Genomic DNA, 24,131 nt, shown 5'->3' with positions numbered 1-24,131 from the left:
ACTAATATTTATTCGTTTTTTTTTTTCTTTTAACACACAGGCCATCTCCCACCAAGGCAGGGTGACCAGAAAAAGAAACACTTATCAGTCTAAAACAAAAACTGTGGCACCCAAACAGGTAGAAAGGTATTTGGTGCAAGAGTAAACCTTTACTGTAGATTATACTTTCCTGTAGACAGAGCTTTATCAAGTTCTGATAAAGCACTACCCAGAGCACAACATAGCCTGTAAAGGTTTGTTCTGTACCATCTTATTACCATACCTGTTGGTAATACCCCTCAACCTACACACATCAGAACTCAGAGCACTGCACTACTCAGGAGCATGTCCAGAGGGCTTTCTGGTTGCCCAGAAACCTCCTTCAAAACCTATGCTGCATGTGTGAAGTGTAAATGATATTCCCTCATCTCCCTCCCTTCCCTGTCTATTTAATCTTAACTTTATGACTATCATATCACCCTTGCCCCCACAAATAAATAAAAAAAAAAATTAAAAGTCCAGTATGTGTCATAAGTCTTTTAACCCTTTCAGGGTCCGGAGGCCAAATTTCAAAGTGTGCACCAGGGACCAAGAATTTTAAAAAAAAAAACTTTGTTATTTTTTCTTATGAAATGGTAGAGAATCTTTTTCTGAAAGTAATAAAACAAAAAGTACGAAATTTGATGGAAAACTGACAAAATATGCTCTTGCGAATTTTGATGTGTCGGCAATATTTAAACATCGGCAATTTTGCCGACTTTGACTCCCATTTTAGGCCAATTACAGTATGCCAGCCAACCAAATTCTTAGCTATTTCACTAGTATTACTTCTATTCTATTGATTGAGCACAAGAAATCACCAAGTCAACTGTTTCAACAACAAAATAAAGTGACTGGAAATTGGTAATTTGGCCAATTTAATGCAAAGTTCAAAATATTCCAATTTCAAAATAGGGTCCAGAATAAACAATGCAGGCATTCCTGGCACTAAACTAACATTTCCTCTGTTCATTAGTTCCGTTTTCAGGCTTTACAAATGAATTCCATTTTGATCTTTTATTCACATAATGAATTTTTATTCAAACCAAAAAATAGAAGATTTACTGTTATGCAATACTCTAATAATTGTATAAATAATATCACCACACTTGTGAATGTAATTAGACCCACCAGCTGTCATGTATTAGACTTGTGAGGTCATTTATTTACTCTTGAACATCGGCAAAAATTTAACATTTCTGCTACTTTGAGCTCAGTTTCAAGCCATTTCCAGTACTAAAACAAATCAAAATTATCTCTATTTCTGTAGTATATCTTCCATTCTATCAAATGAGACCAAGAAATTGCAAATACAACTATAAAAAACATACGAAAAAACACTGCAAAGTCGCTGTTTTAATCGAAAATTAGGGTCTCGGGTTTTTTCTCTCATTATGCAGTGTGTGCTGCAGGATTTATTTTATGTGGTGCACACATTCCATATAGATGTATTCTCTCATATCTAGGCCCAAATTTACTGCTCACAGCTTATCAGAGTGAGCTGAGCTCATGGTGTAGATCTACGGTTTTGATCCTGAATGTAAAGCCGTAGATCAATGGCACGGACCCTGAAAGGGTTAAAATTAACGAATGGTAGAGAATCTTTTTCTAAAGGTAATGAGAACAAAAATGGAAAAATGTGGTGTAAAACTAAATTAAACTAAAGAATTACACAGGCATAAAGCTGGACGTAGGGGAGCACTTTTCATTGTGATTTCACCCACTTTTAGGCCTATTTTAGGCCAATTCCAGTGCTCAAACTGACCTACAAAGTATAAGTCACTATGAGAAAAAAAATAGAACTTATCCAAGTTTAAAGGGTCGGTAAAATGCACTGAACCTCTCAATGCAGCAGCCCAAGTTATATTACCTGGGCTGTTGCATGGGCAAGGGGATATGAGCAGGTGCTAATGGAGAATTTGGGTAAGAGGCTTTGAGTGTGTGGATGTGCTTTCAAAACATCTTGCCTAAATTTATCATCTACAAACACGCATGTCCTTTATGGAATATCATTTACATATACTGTACCAGAAAGAGTACTAGTCCCAATACTGATCCTTGCAGAACCCCACATTACATTTTATCATTATGACACCTTTTCTCACAAGGTATTCTTTCGATCAAATGTAGCTTATCCTCTGATAAGCCTGCCTGCTTCTAAAGTTTGTGTCCCAGTCTCTTAACGTATAATATCAAATGTCTTCTTGCAGTCCAAGAATATGAAATCCTCCTAAACCTCTCCTACCTCACTTATGTGAATTTGTCATAGAACTCCAACAAGTTTGTGAAACAAGATTTCTTGTCTTTAAATTCATGCTAGTTATTGTTTTTAAAAACCATTTCTCACAAAGTGAGAAATAGATCTGCTGCCTCTTGCCGAATCCATGGTGACATTTTGTCAGGTCCCACTGCTCACTCATAAGTTTTTTCACCTCTTCCCATGTTGTTTGTATGGTGTTCAGTACCCAGTGGTGTACCCTTTCTCTTTAACTTTGGTGTTGCCAGTTTCTATTGAGAACACTTTTTTGAAAAAAATCTGTTCAGATTTTAACAGACTTCATTGTTCAGGCTTAGCTTTTGCAACTCTGTCATTCTCAAATTGTTATTCAACTTCTCTTCTTACACTGGCACATTCATTTCTGGGTCTTCTGCTCACTTTGCTTTCTAAAATTATTATTACATTCAGAGGGAGTACTAACTCTGCAAGGTTCATATAGCATCTAGGGAAATGGGAGGCATTCAGGTTCAATCCAAGGAAGGGAAGAGCCAGTCCAATTCATTGGATCAAAAGCCCCTCACAGGTGTCAAGAAATATCAAAAGTTTTCAAAAAGATTTCCATGCTCTGGCCCTTTTGAATTTTTGTTTCTTAAAGTGTTTCCATGCTCGAACAGTTTTTATTTTTTTCTCTCTGAATCTTAGGTTGAGCCAAGCTGTCTTCATATTCCTATGATGGTCTACTATTTGGTAGGGGGTTGTAGATCACTGGTGCTGCTACTACTACTTTGGGTCTCCTACTGTGTAACCATTTGACTCCTTTCTGTTAATCTCTCTCATCTCTTCAAAACATCACTGATTTGTGATTATCAGTACATCTCCTTTTCCCTCTCATTTCCTATTTTTTCCATATTACTTGATATTCTACTGTTAATATGACATCTGTAATCATATAAGTTTGTTTTGTCTGTAATAGCTATGATGTCTAGGGTTGCCTTTATTATCAATTTTTCATAACTCTTGTTTGATAATTCATCTGCATCTTTTACAATGCTTTGATTTTTAGTGTCCAAGCTTTCTGTTCACTGCACCTGTGTAGAGGGGAAGAGGTGAAGTTGGGGTTGCTGTACATTATAAATATGTGGAGAGGGGACAATGTGGGATTGTTGTTATAATGGGGGAAGTGGAGGTGGTGGGTCTTGACTTGGGCCTGCTGAGATGGATGATAGATTGACGGTTGGATGGGTGGATAGGCGTGTGAATGTGTTTTTATTCATGCACCATACATGCATGTATATGCATATATGTATGCAAGTACATGTGATAAAATGCTGATGTTCATACTACAAGCCTTTATACAGAATGTGGAATGTGCTGAACTATACAGTATTCAGTTTAGTTGACTTATGAAGCTGCTTATTAGAATAAACAAAACATTCAAATCTACCTGGTATTGCCTAGCTTGAGAGAGCTGTGTTGATGCCTGTGAAACGTGGACCTGAGCAGATTCAACATTTGCCTCTATAGAGTCGACAATCTCGCCCTGCTCATGAACCATTGTTGCCAAGTCTTTGAAGATTTGATTTACATCCATAATATCAGACTGAAAGAGTGAAATGGTTCAAGCAACTAAAATAATAAACTTTAAACCAGTCAACATATAATTATCACAGATGATGTTATAATATTAAAGACAGTGGTTCATATCACAATACAATTTCCTAAACACTAAGTAGAGGCTTTTATCCATTAATGCACCCTTCACCTCTTGAATTTATCAAAGTTGGTTTCATAACAAAATACCAACCATTAAAAAAAATTCTGGAATGTGTAAAATATTGTTTTACCTCTAACTGGCGTATCTGTGTCTCTCTTTCCTGTAATGCTTGCATTTCTTGCTCTTGCTCCATCTGGATCTGCATTTGTGACTGCTGTGAACGCCCTTTGTTGCCCGTTTCTCCCAAGTCTAGAAGAGCATTATTTTTTTTTTTTTTTTTTTTTTTTTTTATCACACCGCTCCATGGCTAGGTGCTTTCACTACTGAAATATACATATTTTCCAGGACTCAAGTTACAGGCTCAAAAAGCACGTCAAGTATTAAAAAAGATTCACTCCTATCAAACACGCTCACGCATGCCTGCTGGAAGTCCAAGCCCCTCGCACACAAAACCTCCTTTACCCCCTCCCTCAACCCTTCCTAGGCCGACCCCTACCCCGCCTTCCTTCCACTACAGACTGATACACTCTTGAAGTCATTCTGTTTCGCTCCATTCTCTCTACATGTCCGCAACCACCTCAACAACCCTTCCTCAGCCCTCTGGACAACAGTTTTGGTAATCCCGCACCTCCTCCTAACTTCCAAACTACGAATTCTCTGCATTATATTCACACCACACATTGCCCTCAGACATGACATCTCCACTGCCTCCAGCCTTCTCCTCGCTGCAACATTCATCACCCACGCTTCACACCCATATAAGAGCGTTGGTAAAACTATACTCTCATACATTCCCCTCTTTGCCTCCAAGGACAAAGTTCTTTGTCTCCACAGACTCCTAAGTGCACCACTCACTCTTTTTCCCTCATCAATTCTATGATTCACCTCATCTTTCATAGACCCATCCGCTGACACGTCCACTCCCAAATATCTGAATACGTTCACCTCCTCCATACTCTCTCCCTCCAATCTGATATTCAATCTTTCATCACCTAATCTTTTTGTTATCCTCATAACCTTACTCTTTCCTGTATTCACCTTTAATTTTCTTCTTTTGCACACCCTACCAAATTCATCCACCAATCTCTGCAACTTCTCTTCAGAATCTCCCAAGAGCACAGTGTCATCAGCAAAGAGCAGCTGTGACAACTACTTTGTGTGTGATTCTTTATCTTTTAACTCCACGCCTCTTGCCAAGACCCTCGCATTTACTTCTCTTACAACCCCATCTATAAATATATTAAACAACCACGGTGACATCACACATCCTTGTCTAAGGCCTACTTTTACTGGGAAAAAATTTCCCTCTTTCCTACATACTCTAACTTGAGCCTCACTATCCTCGTAAAAACTCTTCACTGCTTTCACATCTGCCACATTGCCCCCCTATCCACCCTGTCATACGCCTTTTCCAAATCCATAAATGCCACAAAGACCTCTTTAGCCTTATCTAAATACTGTTCACTTATATGTTTCACTGTAGACACCTGGTCCACACACCCCCTACCTTTCCTAAAGCCTCCTTGTTCATCTGCTATCCTATTCTCCGTCTTACTCTTAATTCTTTCAATTATAACTCTACCATACACTTTACCAGGTACACTCAACAGACTTATCCCCCTATAATTTTTGCACTCTCTTTTATCCCCTTTGCCTTTATACAAAGGAACTATGCATGCTCTCTGCCAATCCCTAGGTACCTTACCCTCTTCCATACATTTATTAAACAATTGCACCAACCACTCCAAAACTATATCCCCACCTGCTTTTAACATTTCTATCTTTATCCCATCAATCCCGGCTGCCTTACCCCCTTTCATTTTACCTACTGCCTCACGAACTTCCCCCACACTCACAACTGGCTCTTCCTCACTCCTACAAGATGTTATTCCTCCTTGCCCTATACACGAAATCACAGCTTCCCTATCTTCATCAACATTTAACAATTCCTCAAAATATTCCTTCCATCTTCCCAATACCTCTAACTCTCCATTTAATAACTCTCCTCTCCTATTTTTAACTGACAAATCCATTTGTTCTCTAGGCTTTCTTAACTTGTTAATCTCACTCCAAAACTTTTTCTTATTTTCAACAAAATTTGTTGATAACATCTCACCCACTCTCTCATTTGCTCTCTTTTTACATTGCTTCACCACTCTCTTAACCTCTCTCTTTTTCTCCATATACTCTTCCCTCCTTGCATCACTTCTAGTTTGTAAAAACTTCTCATATGCTAACTTTTTCTCCCTTACTACTCTCTTTACATCATCATTCCACCAATCGCTCCTCTTCCCTCCTGCACCCACTTTCCTGTAACCACAAACTTCTGCTGAACACTCTAACACTACATTTTTAAACCTACCCCATACCTCTTCGACCCCATTGCCTATGCTCTCATTAGCCCATCTATCCTCCAATAGCTGTTTATATCTTACCCTAACTGCCTCCTCTTTTAGTTTATAAACCTTCACCTCTCTCTTCCCTGATGCTTCTATTCTCCTTGTATCCCATCTACCTTTTACTCTCAGTGTAGCTACAACTAGAAAGTGATCTGATATATCTGTGGCCCCTCTATAAACATGTACATCCTGAAGTCTACTCAACAGTTTGCATTATCTTTCTCTCAATTTACATGTATTGTACAATACAAAGAGCTCCATTTCTACATCAAGTGTTTAATAAAAATATTATACGAGAGTATTTTACACAAATATATAGTAAGTCAGCTGCCTTACAGCTCCTCTACTGAAACTGAGATCATCCAAAAATTGAATAGCACTTGAAAAGGTCAACATAGTAAATGCTATTAAATTTTAGATGCACTTTTTCAATTGCATTTGTAGAGACTCACTCAATATATAACAGCTTTATAAGAGAACTAACTTACAAATTTGGCTATGCCAAATTACAAGGTATACTAGCACTCAATGAAATAAGAATGTCATGAAAAATAAGACTGAATTTGTAAAAAAAAAAAAATAATTATTTTGTTCCAAAGAGGATAAAACTGTGAACTATAAAAACATGCCAAAAGCTCATCAGAAAAGTATTGATTCCTCTCCATATTTTTTTTTCTTTTTTTTCGACAAGTTGGCCGTCTCCCACCGAGGCAGGGTGACCCAAAAAAGAAAGAAAATCCCCAAAAAGAAAAATGCTTTCATCATCATTCAACACTTTCATATATTTTTTTTTTTTTCAACAAGTCGGTCGTCTCCCACCGAGGCAGGGTGACCCAAAAAAGAAAGGAAATCCCCAAAAAGAAAATACTTTCATCATCATTCAACACTTTCACCACACTCACACATTATCACTGCTTTTGCAGAGGTGCCCAGAATACAACAGTTTAGAAGCATATACGTATAAAGATACACAACATATCCCTCCAAACTGCCAATATCCCAAACCACTCCTTTAAAGTGCAGGCATTGTACTTCCCATTTCCAGGACTCAAGTCCGACTATATGAAAATAACCGGTTTTCCTGAATCCCTTCACTAAATATTACCCTGCTCACACTCCAGCAGATCGTCAGGTCCCAAGTACCATTCGTCTCCATTCACTCCTATCTAACATGCTCACGCACGCTTGCTGGAAGTCCAAGCCCCTTGCCCACAAAACCTCCTTTACCCCCTCTCTCCAACCCTTTCGAGGACGACCCCTACCTCGCCTTCCTTTCCCTATAGATTTATATGCTTTCCATGTCATTCTACTTTGATCCATTCTCTCTAAATGACCAAACCACCTCAACAACCCCTCTTCTGCCCTCTGACTAATACTTTTATTAACTCCACACCTTTTCCTAATTTCCACACTTCGAATTTTCTGCATAATATTTACACCACACATTGCCCTTAGACAGGACATCTCCACTGCCTCCAACCATCTCCTCGCTGCTGCATTTACCACCCAAGCTTCACATCCATATAAGAGTGTTGGTACTACTATACTTTCATACATTCCCTTCTTTGCCTCCATAGATAATTTTTTGACTCCACATATACCTCAATGCACCACTCACCTTTTTTCCCTCATCAATTCTATGATTAACCTCATCCTTCATAAATCCATCCGCCGACACGTCAACTCCCAAGTATCTGAAAACATTCACTTCTTCCATACTCCTCCTCCCCAATTTGATATCCAATTTTTCTTTATCTAAATCATTTGATACCCTCATCACCTTACTCTTTTCTATGTTCACTTTCAACTTTCTACCTTTACACACATTCCCAAACTCATCCACTAACCTTTGCAATTTTTCTTTAGAATCTCCCATAAGCACAGTATCATCAGCAAAAAGTAACTGTGTCAATTCCCATTTTGAATTTGATTCCCCATAATTTAATCCTACCCCTCTCCCGAACACCCTAGCATTTACTTCGTTTACAACCCCATCTATAAATATATTAAACAACCATGGTGACATTACACATCCCTGTCTAAGACCTACTTTTACTGGGAAGTATTCTCCCTCTCTTCTACACTCCCTAACCTGAGCCTCACTATCCTCATAAAAACTATTTATAACATTTACATTCATGTTAAAAGCTAAACCCATGTGGGTCATTCAGTGCAAGACGCAGTGAAGGCTTGAGCCTCTGTGTGCCGGGTGCAGGACAGACGCACTTCCTATTTGTACTCACCTAGATACTTTAAAGTGTCTGGAGAGGCACAGCTCCTCACTTTTCCCCACTGCTACACATGCCTGGGAAGGCCATGTGACTTACTGTGTTTATCAAACAATTTTGGATGTTTTCATCACCCCCATCTCATTTCATGGCACCCAAGAGGAATACTAATAATGCTTCAGGCAAAAAGAAAAAACAGCATGTATCTTTGACATGCATTGAGGCAGTGCACATGGAATGCAGACTGCTCACACTTTTAGTCTGAGAGAATCCACCATTCATATAGCTAGAGATAATGAAAAGAAAATAAAGAGCCTGGGGGAATGAGAGGCAATCAGATTCAATCCAAGGAAGGGCAGTTCAGGTTTAATTCCTTGGATCAAGAGCCCCTCATTACTTCACTACACTTTTCCATTTTAAATTACTGACAACCCTGCACCCACATCAACACAAAAACCAAAGCAATCCACCTCAGCCCAGTAAAGTTACATCAACTCTCTCCACATATTTCCTGTCAACAATTAACAACTAGAATGCAAGATAAAATAAAATGTAAAAATTTGTACCTAGAAGAATATTTTAAAAAAGTTGTCTGGCAAATTAGGAGGTCAAGAGCATAATCCTATATTTCCCCACATGCTCTTCACTTCATATACCATTAACTTCCATCAGGCACAAATTTTCAGGAACGCATCCCTGTCCCTGTGTATCAATGTGTCAACCTCCATACTAACCGAAAAAATGAGCATCAGAGTCAGCTCGAGCCTTCTTAAGTGCCTCTTTTTCTTTTGCTGCGGCTTGTCGCTGAGCATTTTGGAAGTCATTGAGAGCCTGTAAAAATAAATCTTCATAGATACTAATGACTATAATTCATACTGATTCTAGTCTAAATAATATTCAAAAATTTATAATGTGTGAAAATTCAAAATGTTTCCTTTTCAAAAAATAATGATAGCATTCACCCCAACATCAAATTCAAATATGGTAGTAAGAGGACCACAAATGACCTATAAAAATACCTGTGAAAACTCCCGTGTAAGTCGCTCTGCCTGCATGTGCCACGTCCGGGCATCCTGGCCATGGGGAACTGATAAAGATTTGAATGTCCTGAGTTCAACAGTTGTGTCTTTGGCCAAACCTCCTGTGTAGTGCTGCACCTGGTGTCTAAAAATATTAATTACAAAGAGATAAGATTTTGTTTTACATTTCATGAACTCTCCACACAGTAAAGGGTATTAAGGGTAAAAGGAAAATACCACATGTTACACTTAACTAATACAGTGATGGAAAGAAAATAAAAGAAGAGATCAGTTCACTGTTTGTTCTCAAGAACAGAAAGAAGTCAAGTCTAAGAGCAAAACAAACAAGCATAATGATAAACTGCATGTTGAGACCCACCATCTACAGTACTCAATGCGAATTATACAGTATACAAAAACGAACAACTCTTAATCCAAAAAGTCATTAACTTTTCAGCACTATACAAGTAGTAATTAAGCGTAGTGAGAGGAAAGTGACAAACTGCTAACTGAAAGAGACTTCTTAAATTATAGAAATACTGTTCTCCTCATGTGAGAAATCAGATCACTATTATTATAGTACAGTATTCCCTTTAAACCTTTGACTGTTTTGGTCGTATATATAGGTCTTACGAGCCAGTGTTTTTAATGTATTTATACTCCAAAATTCTAGCGGCTTCAAATCAATCAGGAGAAAGCTGGTAGGCCCACATGTGAGAGAATGGGTCTGTATGGTCAGTGTGCACAGTCTAAAAAAAATCCTGCAGCATGCAGTGCACGAGAAAAAAAGAACCTCCGAGGTGTATTTTCACATACATACTAGTATTTATGGTTGTATTCTCGTTCTCTTGGTTTCATTTGATAGAATGGAAGACATATTACAGAAATAGAGATGATTTTGATTGGTTTCATGTTGAAAAGGACCTTGAAATTGAGCTCCAAGTAGCGGAAATGTTCGATTTTTGCCGATGTTCAAGAGTAAACAAATGACGTATGTCATTGTCCAATAAGTGTCCAACTAGCCATTCTAATATGCAGTCATGAATGGGTTGATATCATTTATACAATTATTACAATAATGCAGTAGTCTGCATGACAGTAAATCTTCTATTTTTTGTGTGAATAAAAATTCAAAATAGAAAGCAAGAGTAATATAAGAGGGGCCTGGAGACATGACTGATGAACAGAGAAAATGTTGTTATAGTGCCAGGAATGTCTGCATTGTTCATTCTGAACCCTATTTTGAAATTGGCATCTTTTTTAATTTGCATGAAATTGGCCAAATTGACAATTTCTGACCACTTTATTGGGTAGTTGAAATCAGTAAATGGGCAGTTTCTTGTACTCAATTGATAAAACAAATGGAGTTCTAAAGAAATAGCTATGAGTCTAGTCGACTGAAACAATGGAATTGGCCGAAAATATGGCTCAAAGTGGGTGAAATCGCAGATGCGCAAATATCGCTGATATCACTAAGTTCATGAGAGCGTAATTCCGTAAGTTTTCAATCAAATTTCGTACTTTTGGTGTCATTACCATCGGGAAAAGATTCTCAATCATTTCATTAAGATTTTTTTTTTTTTTTTTTAATTCTTCGACACTGAGAGCAAGTTTGTGAGCAGGGGTCTTGACAGTCAAAGAGTTAAACAGTAATGTCACTACATGCTGGTAAAATATGCTAGGGAAATATTGAAAATTATATTAGGCAGTGAAGTTATGATCATCTGTATGAAAGGAAGTCATTTAAGGTAAAATTCATAGAATTGCCATTAAAATCTGTACACTAACCTGAACAACAGACTGAGAATGGTGTATAGGCTGATTCCTGATTCAGGCCACCAGACCTATTGCTCAAAATGCTTCATAGCTACTTAGATTTAAATTAATTGTATATTGCACTAGTCAAACCACAATTTACCAATCACAGTTTTAGCAAGAAAGTAGCAAGCACTTAAAGGATAGAAGCATTTAGGTTTCTCCTAGGACTGTGCTTGCGATTACTTCCTAGGTACAAAATTGTCAACAAGCTTTAAAAAAAAGCTGCAGAATTTACTTACAGCTGAGCTCGCAGCTGTTGATTATCTTGATCTGTGCCTAGTTGGTTCACCAGCTGCTGCATAGATTTGACTGAAAGTAAACCAGACTAATTACACATCTGAAGAAATAATAAAATATATGAATAGAGAGAAACAAGAAAAAAATAAAAATGGTGCCACCAATGGATCACAACAGCACAAAATGTTTGACTCATGAGAATGTGTAAAAATGTAAGGCAAAACATGATACTAATCTTTCTTTCAACACACCAGCCGTATCCCACCGAGGCAGGGCGGCCCAAAAGGAAAAACGAAGGTTTCTCCTTTTACATTTAGTAATATATACAGGAGAAGGGGTTACTAGCCCCTTACTCCTGGCATTTTAGTCACCTCTTACAACACGCATGGCTTACGGAGGAAGAATTCTGTTCCACTTCCCCATGGAGGTGAGAGGAACTAGTGTGACGTAAGTGTAAGTAGAAGTAGCAAGATGTACCTGAAATCTTGCATGTGTATGAGACAGAAAAAAAAGACACCAGCAATCCTACCATCGTGTAAAATAATTACAGGCTTCCATTTTACACTCACTTGGCAGGACGGTAGTACCTCCCTGGGCGGTTGCTGTCTACCAACCTACTACCTAAAATGATACTAATATAGTGTATAAAAAACCACTGATGCTGGTAATTTAATATCTACATTATTAAACTTTTATGACATATTCATTAATATTAATATATTAATATATGAAGTGCTGGGGAAGCACTACCCATAAGGGTAATACATCACCAGAGAAACTAGAGATAATCATATTTGATCCAAATCATCAAAATCAATGCATCCCTATGATCAAATCATCAGAATCAATGCACCCCAATGAAGTGTTACTAGTAGTAACAGCAACATTGTTGAAAGGATATATATTTAACAACCAAAAGATGCCTTTATCAAGGTGAAAGATTACGTTAAGTAAATTTCTCTTAAAATGTAATTTAGTGTGATATGTATCACTGTTATTTTATACCTACCATTTTGTGAAATTTTCTGGATATTTGAACCAATATTATGCGAATATTTTTGAAGGTCACCATTACGGGTGCCGCTACTCTGGTACGACGTCATACCATCCATTCTTGCCTTCTTCTCTTCGCTAAATGTATGTAAATTTTCTTTATTCAGGCCTGAAATAATAATAACGTACATTTAGGAAAATATTAAGCAATATTTACTAAAGGAACTATGTACAACACTCAGGGATCCTTTATTTTAAAATAGTACATATAGTGATGTACACGTGAACAATATATATACAGCCTTAAGTTCTTCATGCCACCCAGTAGGACAGTTCAATGAAAGGACTATCTTATGTTCTTATGTAATAGTTACAGAATTACGAATTTGTAGTCTAGTATTGCAAACCTCTTCTCTTTCTGATAGTTTGGTATTACAATATGCATTAAAGTTTTATGCCACCATATGTATGCATTCCTCCATCTGATTGTGACCTACATTTCAGTCAAGATGTTCAACTCTAGTTTTCAACAAGGTTAATAAATGTCATTTTTTTCTGTCATTTGTAAAGTTTTCAAGAAAGCATTAATATCTGTTAGCTTTCTTCATTAACACTGAGTGGTCATCACATTAATCTACGTTACTGATGCCAGGGTCCCTCATTCAGATCTTACGTTTTGAGCACAGCTCCCTCAGATAAGCTCTGAGCTGTAACTTTTGACCTAGACATGGTCGTGAGAATGAGTCTGTGCAGTGAGTATGACCAGTATAAATAAAAATCCTGCTCCATGTGGTGTATGATGGGAAAAGCAAAACTGTGATCATGTGTTGTTTTAAATAGCAACTTTGAGATGTTTTCTCAGATAGCTTTTATTTAACCAAAATACATCTAGTGTTCATAGTTTTTGCAAAGAGATGCAAATGTTTTGCCATGCCTTCCTGATACGTACTTTTAACTTGGTTTGACACCCACCACAAAGATTTGTTCCACAAAACTATACACATGAAAATCACTCCCTACAAGAGCAAAAGACTCGGTAGGAGATGCAATATTCCCCCAACGAAAAGCAGGGGTGCCACGAGTACCTTGAGACAACACAATAAGTGTCAGGGGCCCAACTGCCTCCCAGCATACATAAGGGGGATTACCAATAGACCCCTGGCTGTCTTCAAGAAGGCACTGGACAGGCACCTAAACTCAGTACCTGACCAGCCGGGTTGTGGTTTGTATGTCAGTTTGCGTGTGGCCAGCAGTAACAGCCTGGCTGATCAGACCCTGATCCACCATGAGGCCTGGTCTCAGACCGGGCCATGGGGGCATTGACCCCTGAAACCCTCTCCAGGTATACTCCAGGTATACATTACAAATTCTTTTATATTTATCACTATCAAATCTTCTCAACATAATTTACAACAAACAAACAACTTGTATAAAATGCTCACTGCTGTGTGACTCTGTATACATACTGCAAACACTTGCACCCACTGCAATAAAATAATTTCACATAAAACATTTTTAAAATTAACTTTCCTCATTATTACTATTATTACAGTCACACAGTAGTAAACCATCGTGGATCAATCAGCACACCAGTTTCTCAGAAATTAAGCTATTGTCTGTGGATGTCCTTAAAGCAGAAGCCTTTCAACATTACAGTAGCAAAATGGAGGCAAGCACAATTTTTTTTTTTTTTTACAGAATCAGTAATCAATACATTATAGTACATGTACTATGCATGAGAGGCACATTATGTTCTTTGTACCAGTGCAATACAGTTTTGTCTTAGTACACATACTCTGTCACCAATTTCACATTAATATCTGAACAATGTGTGACTCGTTAAGTTTCTTGAGGAATGAAAAAAAAAGTGTACAAACCCTGAAACTAGGATAAAAAAAAACTTCTTAATTTTATATCCTGTATACCTAATTTACGAGAACCACTAACCTAATTTGTACAAAATATTCAAATAACACATGATTCCATAATTTCAGTGGTTACTGTAAATCTACACTTAAGAATTACCAAGCAGTAACTAGTCACTGAAAAAATCTGAAGGTTACCCCACCAAGTTTTAAGTTTCTTGACAAGTTGGTAGTTACACCCACCAAGCTTGCAGATATTACCCTTAAGTTGGCAGTTATACACTAGTACCCATAAGCCACTGGATACCACTAACCTGTGGTGTCCTGTGGCCTGGTAGGCAACATTCTCGCCTAACACACACAGTGTCCGTGGTTTGATTCCTGGCTGGGTGGAAACACTGGGTGTGTTTCCTAACACCTACTGTCCCCATTCACCGAGCAGGTATGTAGGTACCTGGGTGTTAGTCAACTGGTGTGGGTCACATCCTGGGGAACAAGACTTAAGACTCCAATGGAAATAAGACAGATAGTTCCTCAATGACACACTGCCTTTCTTGGCTGGGTGGCTAACTCTCCAGGGTTAAAAATCTGAACAAAATCTTATCTTACAGTACTTGAATGTCAGATGATAGTAATATACCTACAAACTTGACAGTTAGACCAGTCCAGTCAAGGACTATCAAGACACCAGTACTTCCCAAATTTATAATTCGACAGCTATCTGGTAAGCTGGTAATAACACCAATAACTGTTATAATTATTATAATCATGAAGAAGTGGTAAGTCTGATGGCATCATACAGGGCCTGGGGAATGGAAGGCAACCAAGTCTGATCAAAAGAAGAGGGAAGATAGATCCAGTTCCTCAGATCAAGAACCCCTCAAGACTATCAAGGTGCCAAGTCGCCAGTTATGGCAGGTACTGTAGTACAGGTAATACTAGTACCCATCAAGGTGACAGCTGCACTCATCAAACTGATGGCTACATCTGGAAAGCTGAGAGCTACACTTGTTAAACATATCTACACATTCACACTGACAATTACACTTGTATAACTGATGGTTACATCCATCAAATTAACAGTTGATCATGTCAAACTGACAGATGCCATCAAACTGACAGCTGAACATGTCAAACTGACAGATGCCATCAAACTGATGGATATGCCTGTCAAACTGGTGGGTGACCCCGTGGTCTGGCTGGCAAAGCTCTCGCGAAGCTTCACACACGTAGGGCCCGGGTTCGATTCCCAGCGGGGTAGAAACATTTCGACGTGTTTCCTTACACCTGTTGTCCTGTTCACCTAGCAGCAAGCAGGTACCTGGGTGTTAATCGACTGGTGTGGGTTGCATCCTGGGGGACAAGACTGAGGACCCCAATGGATATACGACAGACAGTCCTCAATGATGCACTGCCTTTCTTGGGTTATCCTGGGTGGCTAACCCTGCAGGGTTAAAAATCCAAATGAAATCTTATCTTATCAAACTGATGATTACATCTATCAAACTGACAGCTACACCTGTCAAACTGATGGCTACACCCATCAGATGGAAATACCCATCAGACTGACAGCTATACCCATCAAACAGACTTTTACACCCATCAAACCAAAAGCTACACCTGTCAAACTGGACAGCTACACCTGTCAAACTGGACACCTACACCTGTCAAACTGACAGCTACACCTGTCAAACAGAGCTACATCAAACTGGCAGGGGCCAGGAGCTGTGACTAAACACCTGCAAAAACATATAGGTGAATACCCATCTAACTGGCAGCTACAACAGTCTGACAGCTACACCCGTAAAACAGACAGCTACACCTGTCAGACTGACAGCTACACCCACTCTCCTCCAAAACAGAAAGCCCAGTTGAGCCAGTAGCAATTTATCTCGCCCATCATCACACGTCTACCCAGGCATCAGTCATGTCCCCACACCCATCAACTAATCCATGAACGCCCACACTGCTTTTCCAATCGCCAAAAAGTCACTAATGATGTCAATAATGAAGAAAAAGTAGCAAAAATACAAGTCAGGTGACTCACTGAGGCAGAGCTGCGATGTGTCTCAGCTGATGACGCCGTCGCCAGCCTGACTTACTATCGTTTACCTCAACTAACACCATAAATTACCCATATTTAAACAAGTGAACACTTGTTTTAACATTGAAAGATATATAAAAGTAAAATTTCTATTATATCTGCAGCTATAACACATAACCATCATGTCGTTATATTAGTTTTCGTTATGGCAGAGCAGTTACCCAAGAATCCTTAAATTACGACTAAATTCTATATAATGCAAGTTTTAGTGTGTGCCATGTACAAAAACAGGACTTACATAAGTTAGTCATCCATCGGAAAGTTTTATTTGAGTTTACGTAAATGCAATAGGGATATATATCAGAAGCGCCTTAGTGAGGATTGTTAAACATCTGACAACTCCTCGTGACATCCCTGATTACACTAGCATAAGACAAGTGAATTAATGTACTTACTTTAAATATTTCTAAATTTATACACCTATCTTATATTGCAATGGTGTTCTTGCTATTGTTGTTAGTGTTAGTGCTATTGATTGTTTCTATGTGTTACTGTTTGTGTTAGGTCTCTGCACACTGCGGTACATTAAACAAGAGTTATTAAAAATATATCATTATTGTTCTTATCATCATATTCTTGGAGAGGCGCCAAACTCTTAGGGGCTGCACTTAGAACTTTACCCTGGGAAGGGGGTTAGTTCCAAGTGTTGTGATCAAGAGCACCTGACCAGCATCAAGGCACAAGCCAACAGCTCTGGAGTTTCTTACACATAGGCACTAACAACACTCATCTATCATTTCCTCACATATAATTGCAGGGCAATTAGTTATTATATTTATGGAGAAGCACTGAACCCATAGAGGTCGTACAGCGCCTAGATTATGAGGAATGGAAGGAAATCAGGTTCGATCCAAGGAAGTGGATTATTTTTATATTCATGGGGAGTCCTGAACCCACAGGGGTCATGTAGCACCTGGGAAAAGAGAAGGTGCTTAGGCTCGATCCAAGAAAAGGGGAAAAAGTTCAATTCCTTAGATACAAAGCACCTCACTGCCATACACCTTCCTTGAGGGCCAAGTCACGCGACCAAAGTGGAGGGTAGCTCCAGTTACCAGGATCAAGAGCCCTTTACCCAATGTGAATTATTATTATGTGAGTAAATTAGCTGCAGGAGGTTCATAGGGTATTACCTGAATTATTACCTGCAAGTAATTTGGGTGAGATAAATGGGACTTAAATCACAGTAGGTAGTAGGACTGTAACTCCCTCGATGCCCACTTCCTACCACTCTCACAAAAAGCTAGACCTGATATTAAATTAATAATTATAATACTGAAACCAACTACTCTGGTAAATTAAAGTTGTGTGATTGTATATGATTAGGCTTGCTGGGTACACAAAAGAAATTCGTATTACCATTTACCATTTAATTACTGTAGATGGATCACACCGCAACACCTGCCTGACACCTAGACCCTACACTGGCCAGTTAGAGATCTAAGTGAAAGGACTGATGGCGCACTTCCCGGTGAGTGATGGTATATCAAAATGAATTTTTTATGAGAGAGCCACCTTATCCACAAAGGGGGCTTCTGAAACCCATCAGTTACACAACCCAGGGCAACATGGGTTTAGAACAGGTCGCTCCTGTCTGTCTCAGCTACCACTACGACAAGGTCCTAAATCAACACACAAAATGCGCGCTAAAGGAATAAAGTCGGTCGATGGATCTATAATTTCCTCACTTCTTCCACAAGGCACAGTACTAGGTTCCTCATCCCGCATGACAGTGTCTTCCATTGCAGACACTGCAAGGCTCCAGGCGGACATCAACCAAATCTTTCAGTGGGCTGCAGAAAACAATAAGTTCAACGATGAGAAATTTCAATTATTTCAACACACAATTCTTGAGGTCCCGCAAATTTCCTGTCCCAAATCTTCAGCAGGGGATATTAACACGGGTTCCTATTACAAATTCAGGCCGAAAAAAACCCTAATTTGCGTTTGGGATGTATATATTTCACACCCTTCTATATATAATTACCAGCAACTTTGATCATTTTTATTTAGGCTTCATATCTCAAACCTTTACAGTGAAGTTGCAGAACAAAATATGTTGAATTTAACATAGGATAACCCAATAAAGTCAAGTACAGTTAGTATTTCTATTAGGTCACACGTGAATCACTTATAGCAAGCTATAGACAAATGTTAGAAGCTTGATTAACATAATTTTTGTGATAATCACTAAGGTAGTCCCAAAAATTAAAAGCTGGAAATTTTAATTGACATATATGTTATATGCAGCTATGTATGATAATCTATGTAACTGTATTTGTGTATACCTGAATAAACTTACTAGCTACTCATTATGGATGTTACGTATTTTTCTATTTAACAAAATGAGATACAGCACAGTTGTGTTCCTACCGTGATCTGTAGAATATTTTACAAGGTCAGAACAGGTATTATGTTTATCTAACACAAGCTAGATTTTGATTTTGCCACAGAAGTGGCTAGTTTACTGTTCACCCCATATCCATCCTGTGGACGGTAGCACAAGTGCATATGGATACACAAAAGGCCTAGGAACTAGGCTCCAAAAGGGTTAACAGGTGTGCATATGGGTTTTTATTTATCTACGTATCTACAGTTCACTTATCTGTTACAAGCAAATTTAGGAAATTTGCTTAGTATATCTGGTATCTTATTTTCATTAATAAGATATTTTGACATGTCACATAGGTTATTATACTGTCTATCTCTGTATTCCTCAATAAGTGGACAGTTAAGCATATAGTGTTCAAGACAGTGACCATATGCCTGATCACATAATTTGCATTTAGTTTGATCATCATCTGTGTGTCTCCCAAACTGCCAGAAGTACTTGTAACCAAGCCTAAGCCTGGCCACTACAACATCAGTCAGTCTGTTCACATTGCAACTTGCTCCATAAACATATTTATCTACGTTCATGTTATCATAGTGGGTTATAGATCTACTCAGGCTTCTAACTGCATTCCTATAACAATAATTTTCATTATTTACTTCTCTCCTAATATTATTCCTAATGTTAGACACAGATATACCAAAGTTATATTCTATATTCTTCTTCTGGGTACTCTTCTTGGCTAACATATCAACTTTATCATGAAGGAGTAATCCAATGTGTGATGGGATCCATAGCAACTGTACATTAATTCCTTTGTCCCTGATTTATGAGTATCTATACATGGCTTCTCCAATGAGCATGTTGTTGGAGTCATTATGTGAGTCAAGAGCCTTCAATGATGACAGAATCATTAATGATGATAGAGTCAAGGTCAGTGTCATAGGTTAGCTTTATCGCTATTAGGATTGCAAACAATTCAGTTTGCAGTGTAGACGCCCAGTTGTTAATTCTTATGTCTAACTCAACAAAATTTATTATCGTTCTTAACTAGGGAGGTGGCAACAAGAGCAGATGCAGCCCTGCCAGAAGACTCCCGTTTAGATCCATTAGGCGAGAAATTTCTTCTTGAGCAGTTGCTTTAACAAGTGATTTAAGGAAGGTATTACTAGCAATGAGTTTCTTGAGAGGGACTTGCAGGTATGTGATATTAAATGAACACATCTTCCATGGAGGGGTGAAATGCTCTTATCGTCTACAGTGATACAGTTCATGTAGGTTATAAAACTTAATGCAATTGCACGTTTTCACAATCCATTTAGATCTGTGTGTATTTACTTCTAGACACTTAGTAAGATTCATTGTGACAGTGTCTGGTTCATTTCTTAGCAGTCTAATACCGAGTACAGTGTTAATTTCAAGTCCTATCACTGATACTAGAAATACCAAGCTCCTTCCTCATGTTAAGAACCTTTGTAGATTTGGGACACCCAAGAATAATTCTGAGAGCTTCATTCTGCATTAACTCCAAGGGTCAGAGAGAACTTTCTCTAGCTAATATCAACATGGGAGCAGCATAATCAATTAAGGACCTAACAGGCTTTTTTGGGTTATCCTAGGTTCTCTACACATATGCTGCTATGTATGATAATTCTATGTAACTGTATTTGTGTATACCTGAATAAACTTACTTACATCATTCTCACTCACTGATAACCGGGACCAGTACGTCAGCCACTGCTTACTCACGAGGGGCAGCGGCCGTCATGTGACAGCATCCGTGTCCCCATTATTTTTATTATTGTTGTTGTTGGGACATGATTTACATCATCATCCGTGCAGGTACTTATAGATCACCATTGTATTTGTGGGGAAGAGCTAAAGACGTAGGAGTCATTAATCGCCTGTGGAATGGAGGTAACCATGTGTGATCCAAGGGAATGGTAGCTCCACTTCCTTAGACTGAAAGCCCTTCAGAAGCAAGGTGTATACTAAAGTGTTGATTCAGAGTAGAAGCAGTGTAGGTGAGGGTAATGCTAGTTGTTGCATGAGTATGCTGTACTGAACACGTGCTGCACTGTCCGTGTGTTGAACGTGCTGTACTGAACGTATGTACTGAACACGTGCTGTACTGCACATATGCTGTACTGCATGTATGCTGTACTGAACATATGCTGTACTGCACGTATGCTGTACTGAACACATGCTGTACTGCACGTATGCTGTACTGAACACATGCTGTACTGCACGTATGCTGTACTGAACACTAGCGTGCCATCTATCCCAGGTGTTTCTAGACGGCTGAGCACTACTTAAAGGGCTGTTGATTTTAATAGTGGTAGGAATGACTGTTTACTTTTGATGAAACTTCCTAACAGGAACTATAAAGCTAGCTGATTTATTCAAACATCACATACACAAAAAAAGGGGAAAGGGGGAGGGAAGTATCTGTTGACCAGTGCCTTTGACAACCGGTAACTAACATGCTATTCTAAACGCGTGCTGTATTGAACACGTTCTGTACTGTATACATGTCCACGGGACTGTGTAACGGAATGCTTCTCAACTTTGAGGGACCGACCACCTCAAAATTACTTCTTCAAGGCTGATAAATTTATTACATCATTTTAACCTCTCGGCTGCTTCTGTCTCCAATATTAGTCACCTTTGTATATGACTGGAGGAGTCTATGTTTGGACTAAACGTTTCGGAAATAAAGATACCAAAATGCTGCACATGTCTTATTCATCACATTGCTAGGACTGCATACTACGAAATGCATCTATGTATCAAAGATTGACAGTTTAATTGTAAAGTAAAAGGACACAAGTGCAACTAATGTGACATTTATTGTGGCAACGTTTCGCTCTCCAGGAGCTTTATCAAGCCATTACGGTAATGGCTTGATAAAGCTCCTGGAGAGCGAAACGTTGCCACAATAAATGTCACATTAGTTGCACTTGTGTCCTTTTACTTTACATATTGTCGGTAATTCTACCAACTTTATTACAGTTTAATTGTAACTGATTCTCTGTCATCCATAAATGCTCTCAACTCATTAAGCATAAATTGTGGCATGCTTGTGTCAGAAGCCAGACACAGGTATGGTAGGATTGTGGACAGTGGAGTCAGAGTGCACATGCTGTGGATTCCATCTCACATTGGTCTTCAGATGCATGATAGAACTGATAAATTGGCTAAGCTGTATGCTTTCAAAGAGGGAGTAGATTACAATCTTGGCTTGTCAGGTAGTAGTTTGAGAACAATAATACGAAAAGAACTTCAGTTGAATTTTATGGACTTAAGGCTCAGGGAGATTGACACCAGTGAGTCCATCTATCATCATTCTATCATGCAGGAGGAGCCACATGTCTATGGTGCATCCAACAAAATAAGCAGACTCTTGGATGTCACTACCGCCCGGCTCCGGCTGGGTTACAAGTATCTTTGGCAGGTTAAATCACCACCACCAGATGTAGACCAAACGAAATGTAAACTTTGCCAGATGGATTATTGTCACACCCTGCGTCATTATGTACTGGAGTGCGATAAAATTAATGAATTTAGAAACAACTCACTCAGAAGTGTTCAAGAAATGGCTAAGTATTTTATCCACAGTGGTATATTACAGACCATTCTGGAGAAATACCCTGACTTTGCTAGCTGTAAATAAAGCATTACCACATATGTGCATGTGTGTGTGTGTGTGTGTGTGTACTCACCTATTTGTACTCACCTATTTGTGGTTGCAGGGGTCGAGTCCTAGCTCCTGGCCCCGCCTCTTCACCGGTTGCTACTAGGCCCTCTCTCTCCCCGCTCCATGAGCTTTATCAAACCTCGTCTTAAAACTGTGTATGGTTCCTGCCTCCACTACGTCATTTTCTAGGCTATTCCACTGCCTTACAACTCTATGACTGAAGAAATACTTCCTACTATCTCTCTGACTCATTTGTGTCTTCAACTTCCAATTGTGGCCTCTTGTTTCTGTGTCCCCTCCCTGGAACATCCTGTCCTTGTCCACCTTGTCTATTCCACGCAGTGTGTGTGTGTGTGTGTGTGTGTGTGTGTGTGTGTGTGTGTGTGTGTTTGTGTATGTGTATGAGTGTGTGAGTGTGTGTGTACTCACCTATTTGTGGTTGCAGGGGTCGAGTCCTAGCTCCTGGCCCCGCCTCTTCACCGGTTGCTACTAGGCCCTCTCTCTCCCCGCTCCATGAGCTTTATCAAACCTCGTCTTAAAACTGTGTATGGTTCCTGCCTCCACTACGTCATTTTCTAGGCTATTCCACTGCCTTACAACTCTATGACTGAAGAAATACTTCCTACTATCTCTCTGACTCATTTGTGTCTTCAACTTCCAATTGTGGCCTCTTGTTTCTGTGTCCCCTCCCTGGAACATCCTGTCTTTGTCCACCCTGTCTATTCCACGCAGTATTTTATATGTCGTTATCATGTCTCCCCTGACCCTCCTGTCCTCCAGTGTCGTCAGGCCGATTTCCCTTAATCTTTCTTCATAGGACATTCCCCTTAGCTCTGGAACTAACCTTGTCGCAAACCTTTGTACTTTCTCTAGTTTCTTGACGTGCTTTATCAAGTACGGGTTCCAAACAGGTGCTGCATACTCCAGTATGGGCCTGACATACACGGTGTACAGTGTCTTGAATGATTCCTTACTAAGGTATCGGAATGCTGTTCTCAGGTTTGCCAGGCGCCCGTATGCTGCAGCAGTTATCTGATTGATGTGTGCTTCCGGAGACATGCTCGGTGTTATACTCACCCCAAGATCTTTCTCCTTGAGTGAGGTTTGCAGTCTTTGGCCACCTAGCCTATACTCTGTCTGTGGTCTTCTGTGCCCTTCCCCTATCTTCATGACTTTGCATTTGGCAGGATTAAATTCGAGAAGCCATTTGCTGGACCAGGTGTCGGAATGCTGTTCTCAGGTTTGTGTGTGTGTGTGTGTGTGTGTGTGTGTGTGTGTGTGTGTGTGTGTGTGTGTGTGTGTGTGTGTGTGTGTGTGTGTGAGTATGAGTGTGTGTGTGAGTATGAGTGTGTGTGTGTGTATGAGTGTGTGTGTGTGTGTGTATGAGTGTGTGTGCGTGTGTGTGTATGAGTTTGTGTATGTGTGTGTGTGTGTGTACTCACCTAGTTGAGGTTGCGGGGGTCGAGTCCGAGCTCCTGGCCCCGCCTCTTCA

At 39.3% G+C, this 24,131-nt stretch overlaps 2 protein-coding genes across 2 annotated transcripts in view; one reads left to right on the top strand and one right to left on the bottom strand.

Moving 5' to 3' along the window:
* The window catches only part of LOC128687373 (syntaxin-7), a 31,160-nt gene extending 16,108 nt beyond the window's left edge, over positions 1-15,052 (bottom strand). Inside the window, exons 1-9 of the mRNA XM_070092662.1 lie at positions 14,824-15,052; positions 12,661-12,813; positions 11,654-11,723; positions 9,597-9,741; positions 9,312-9,408; positions 7,830-7,832; positions 4,249-4,264; positions 4,081-4,210; positions 3,681-3,836 (exon numbers count right to left, since the gene is read on the bottom strand). Of these exons, the coding sequence (XP_069948763.1) occupies positions 3,681-3,836; positions 4,081-4,210; positions 4,249-4,264; positions 7,830-7,832; positions 9,312-9,408; positions 9,597-9,741; positions 11,654-11,723; positions 12,661-12,813; positions 14,824-14,854 (801 nt within the window). The 5' untranslated portion in view covers positions 14,855-15,052. The remainder of the gene's footprint in view (positions 1-3,680; positions 3,837-4,080; positions 4,211-4,248; positions 4,265-7,829; positions 7,833-9,311; positions 9,409-9,596; positions 9,742-11,653; positions 11,724-12,660; positions 12,814-14,823) is intronic.
* Positions 15,053-20,765: 5,713 nt separating this feature from the next.
* Positions 20,766-24,131, top strand: part of LOC128687371 (next to BRCA1 gene 1 protein) — a 60,991-nt gene continuing 57,625 nt past the window's right edge. Inside the window, exon 1 of the mRNA XM_053774809.2 lies at positions 20,766-20,784. The gene's annotated coding sequence lies outside the window, so the exon portion shown is untranslated. The remainder of the gene's footprint in view (positions 20,785-24,131) is intronic.

Source organism: Cherax quadricarinatus, chromosome 40, assembly GCF_038502225.1.
Source record: "Cherax quadricarinatus isolate ZL_2023a chromosome 40, ASM3850222v1, whole genome shotgun sequence".
Lineage (NCBI taxonomy): Eukaryota > Metazoa > Arthropoda > Malacostraca > Decapoda > Parastacidae > Cherax > Cherax quadricarinatus.
This window is presented reverse-complemented; position numbering and strand designations above follow the sequence as displayed.